At 31.2% G+C, this 5,279-nt stretch overlaps 1 protein-coding gene across 1 annotated transcript; it reads right to left on the reverse strand.

The window, feature by feature from the left end:
- Nucleotides 1–2,836: 2,836 nt before the first annotated feature.
- LOC127119963 (RING-H2 finger protein ATL8) lies at nucleotides 2,837–4,001 on the reverse strand. Its single transcript, XM_051050344.1, has one exon. It carries the CDS (start codon nucleotides 3,716–3,718, stop codon nucleotides 3,071–3,073), a length of 648 nt encoding a protein of 215 aa, XP_050906301.1. The 5' UTR covers nucleotides 3,719–4,001; the 3' UTR covers nucleotides 2,837–3,070.
- Between the last annotated feature and the right edge of the window lie 1,278 nt (nucleotides 4,002–5,279).

The following is a 5,279-nucleotide window of genomic DNA, read 5'->3' on the forward strand; positions in this document are numbered from 1 at the left end:
ACTTCTGAATTTACCTCAGGATCTGAAGATCAAGATAAACAACCCTCTGAAGCTGATGATCGATAACAAGTCCGCAATCAATCTTGTCAAGAACCCAGTGCTGCATGGGAGAAGCAAGCATATTGAAACTAAGTATCACTTTCTGAGAAATCAAATTCAGAATGGAGTGCGAGAAGTTGTCCACTGTAGCACCCAGAAGCAGCTGACAGATGTGCTAACAAAGATGATCAAGACTGATCAATTTCTCCGTTTGAGAGATGGAACTGGTGTTGTTAGTTTTGGTTAAGCTGAATATGAATTAAGGGATGCTGTTAGAATTAATTCATATTTTCAGCAACTTGTAGACAAAGTTTGTTAGAGGGTATTTTAGTATTTCTCCTAAAGTCCCACTTATATTTAAGCAAGTTAGTGGTGTGAATAAACTGTACCTTTATTCCTTTTGCAGTGTGTGTGTGCATTTTTGGTGTAATCGTTTTTTAGTAGTGAAAGTTTGTTATTCTCTCCTCTCTCTTGTTCATTGTTCATCTTTATCACCTTGTGCACCAGTATTCCATAATCACACCATGTAATTGTTATCATATTCTTTTACAATATGATCCAACATTTATTTTTAATTTTTATATTCTAAATTTATAACTTTTGTAAGAAAGATCTATGTCAATGACACCTTATAAACTTTTTTTTGTCTTGTTTTTCATCCCTTCACCTTTGTTAATACGTAGTTTTATTTTATTTGTTTAAATATTTAACCTTTTTGTGGTTGTAAAATCGTATGTACCCCATCGTCCAACTCGTTCAACATCCAACCTGTCACCTGTATAAAACATAGTGCCACAGTCAAAAATAAGTTTAAAGTTTGACACTTTGATTTTGTTCAATTTTACCTTTTAGACCTTAAATCGATCGCACCTTATCGATTATTCTCTAGTTTGAGTGCATTTTATCACAATATTTAGTTTGCTCTTTGATGGAAATAAAAAGATACGAATGTTAAATATATTTGGATCTCAATCGTAAAAACTAATTCAAAGGATAAGGTTATCCTCACATATTTATACAATCAACAACTCAAAAATTTAAACAATATAAAAATTCAAACGAACTACAACCATACAAATACCACCTTCAACAAAGAAGTCGCATCCATTTAAAATGGATAAACATGTGTTGTTAATCTATCAACTATTTCCTATTTGTCATGTAAAATATCATTAACTTGACTTGAAGGTGTGTTGTTTCCATATTTTTCAAGAGTACATTTATCTTGAATTTATTCGAGTAATCACATTTTTTTATCTTAAAAGATGTTTGAATAAATTCATGAGAACAACTACTCTATTTATAAATCATCTTGAGACTTAATTCACAAACAATGTAACACTATTGCGGAAAAAAAGTTAAATAGTACTCCATTTATTCAATTTATCCATCCTATCAAAATTCAAAAAGCATCACGCAATACACGTTATTGTACATGTACTTGCGGTTCCTAACTTTCACTCGTCAAAATGAAATCAATGCCTTGCGTTACCGTGTGAGTGGAGGAGTCTCTTCCAATTCTATTCCAACTTCAATAGTGTTTTTGATATTTTCCAATTCAACATTAATTCTTCAATTACTCTTTGACTTTGACGTTTTATCTAATTTGTACACTCAAATTATAAAAACAAAATAGTTATGACAAATAAATTTGTATGTTTCTTCTATTTTATCATCTCATTTCATTTTCTCCAAAAATCATCTCAATTCACTTATACATAATTATTCAAAAAGAGACAAAAAAATCTTTTGATAAAAAAAATAGAAACTACCTTAATTAATATATTTGACGTTCCATTGAATTACTTAGAATATATTTTAAATTTAGATTTAGATCAGAAATCACAATTATTATAAGATTAAATCAATAATAAAAAATTCATGTTGTAAGCTAGTAGCATTTTAGATAAAAAATTAATATTCTTTTCTATTTATATTTTTAAATTTTGTGCATTTTTTTAATTAAATCACTTATTTTAAGATGGAAAGAATGGTATCTAATCTAATTTTAATATGTCTAAAAATTTGATAAAAATTATTTTAAATCAAAATTTGACTTGAATTCAATATAAGTAAATTACTTTAAATCAAAATTTGACTTGAATTCAATATAAGTCTTTTATTTAGCTGGAATAAATTTGTTTAAAATTCTTGAACAAATTAGTTCAACTTGTTACATTTAATTAACTTGCTTGATTTTTTTGACTAGATACTCGTGTCAAGCATCCAACTATATATTCTAGTTGACTCAGTTAACTAATAACTCTAAAATTAAATCATTCCAACTATTTTTTGAAATTCCCCTATGCCCCATTCAATCATTTGGAATAGTCATCTTTTATCAAAATATCTCTAGTAAGATAATATAAAAAACACTTTTATCTTACCCATTTCTATATGTCCAATAATATATATCTCCATACTCAATAATTAAAAATCAATTAAGATGGCTTGGTTATATTTAAATATCACAAAATAAACACATGAATGATATTCAAAATTATAAAGTGAAACATAATCAGCGAAATAAAATGGATCAACGAAATAAAATGGAATATAAAAATAGAACTAATTTAAAGAAAACAGAACATAACCGATTAAAATGAAGATTCTATTTTGTCTTTAAAATTTATATCAAATTCTTAATTATATTAAATTTAAAAAAATAAAAATAAATGATAGAATAGAATGAAATTTTTATCATCCCATTTTGATATATCCGACCCATAAATCAAACAAAGACACTTTGTTTTAAATGTCTACAACATGTTTAAATTCTAAAAAAATATTAAAAACCTAACCGAAAACGTATAGTATATTATTTCCGTAAAAACACGACGTTAAAAAAATGCAACTAAAGAAAACTATACACGACGAGAAAGAGCACATTATGACAGAGTAAAAAAATTGCCCAAATTCAGATCTCTTTTGATCAACTTGAAGGGATAAGATAAAAAAAAGTACAAAAATTAATATTTAAAAACCTAATACTAAATAAATACAAAAAAAAAAACCTAGAACTTTAGCGTTCTTAAGGCAAGAACCCACTGTTTACACTGTGGCTGTGATTTCCAGAACTATTACTACTACTAACACCCCCGCTACAATTATTATTACTATTTGCACCAACATTGCTGTCTTCTGCAGATTTCGACTCTTGTTCAGTAACGGTAACGGCTGTTGCTTCCGCTCCGGTCGCCGGGAATCGGCCACACTTCTGACACCTTGTGACCGCCAGAATCTGTCTACATGAAGGGCAAGAAGAGTGGGACCCAAGCCACGTGTCTATGCAGGCAACGTGGAATCCGTGTCCACACTGCGGTAGTACGCGGATCTCATCGCCGGCGGCGAAATCAGAAAGACAAATCGCGCATTCCGTTGTCGCCAACCATTTCGTAGGGTTGCTATCGACGTAAGCGAATTTAGGAAGTGATTGAAGAACCTTCTTCTTCAGTCCCTTGTTAGCTAAAGCTTGTTGAGGTGAATTTCCGGTACCGGAGTCTCGTCGGAGCCACGCGCAACGAGCGACTGCGATGAGTCCTACAACGCATATGAGAGCACAAAGCAAGGCAGCGAGAATCACAACGAAATCTGACTCCAAAGCCACGGCCTCCGGCGGCGGCGCTGTTACCGCGGCGGTGTTGATATTTTCAGTGAGAATTCTTAGCGCTCGTGTCATGTTAGCGAGGGAAAGGAAAGAAAAGGAGGGAAAGTGTTTGATGAAATGTCTGAGAGAGTGAGAAGAAGAAAAGTGGAGAGGGTTTTGGTTGGTTTTGAGGGTGGAATTGTGGGCTTAAATAATAGGGGTAGGTATTAATACGTTGGTTGAAAGTGGTTTCGTTTTGATTATGATTTGAGAGAGAGAAAAATGAGTTATAGTGGGGTTGTTTGGGATAAGGGATTAAGGGTTCAGAGAGTACATGAGTCAAAATCATGATTACAAGTTAGAGAGAGAGAAAGAGGAAGGTGTATGGTAAGGTAGGGTAGGGTACAATAAAGTGGCCCTTTACGAAGGCAAGTGGGTATGGATGGTAAAGGGACAAAATAGACATAAACCCAAACCATTGCCCCAAGCTGTTTTGGATTCAAATTTCCTACCCTTAACTTTATCGATTCAGGCCTAAACTATAACACCAATAATAATATTGCACATGTACTGATTTCTTTTTAATTTATTTTTTATGTTGTAGTACCATACCAACCTTGGTCGGCTTTTTCTTTCTTATTTTAAATAGAATAGTATTTGATGAATAGCTTTTGGTTTATACTACTAAATTATTAATACATATAAAGATAACATGCATGTCCTTGTCAACTTAAATATATAAACTACAAGTCAAATAAATTTCAATCGGTTCTAGAGAATACCATTAGTAGACAATGGAAGGAGTCTATTTTGGAAGAATATTTTCATCAGTTTCTTCAGAAAAAGGTTATGTTGAGAATAAAAAAATGCAACGCTTGTATTTCAAAAAATAATTAGCAACATTTCATTAATTTAATAACAATATACATATGGAAATCATTAAGGGTTGCAACGGATATGTCCGTTCCGTTTAAATCCGTCCCACAAAAATCCGTTAAAAATAGGATGGGGTTAAGTGAACATAGTTGAGGATGTGAGATTAAAATTTACGTACGTTCTAAAAAAAATGAATGTACACGTCTGTAAAGGCCCGCGAAAAAAACGGATTAGATTTTATCTCATTATTAAACTATGAAAGGAAATTTTTGTCTCCATAGGTTAAAAAATTATAACAAGTGTCTAACAACTTAATATTTTTAGTCCTAATTAAATTCAATAATAAGCAAATGGGAATCCTTTGGCAAGCTAGCATTGGAAACCAAAGATTGGAGTTTAAGTGAATCTAGAAAAGGAATTAGAATCTTTACATTTGGGAATTTTAAATTCTAAATAGAAAAGGTTACCAATTAGGACGAGTAAATATGTTCAAATTGATGCCATTTTTCATGTCACTAAATTTGTGCAGTATCTTACCAGCTAACAGGTTTGATTTATGTTCTTAACAACTTGTTTTGTTGATAGTTTAGAAAATAATAATGATAATTTAAAATAGGAAAAAGTACCAAGTGGCCTTTGGCTCTTTTTCGTGTTTCTTGGAAGAAAACATAAAGTATTGAGAGTTGTAATCTTTCGATTCTTTTAATAGTTAGTGTATTTTACAAGATAAGGTGAATGTGACTATCAAACAATAACAAATTTTGATCATTTTTTTACT

The sequence above is a fragment of the Lathyrus oleraceus genome, chromosome 2 (genome assembly GCF_024323335.1).
Source record: "Lathyrus oleraceus cultivar Zhongwan6 chromosome 2, CAAS_Psat_ZW6_1.0, whole genome shotgun sequence".
NCBI lineage: Eukaryota > Viridiplantae > Streptophyta > Magnoliopsida > Fabales > Fabaceae > Lathyrus > Lathyrus oleraceus.

What these genes read in the sequence shown, in the direction of transcription:
- LOC127119963 (XM_051050344.1), bottom strand. Translation starts at nt 3,718, where the DNA reads ATGACACGAGCGCTAAGAATTCTCACTGAAAATATCAACACCGCCGCG.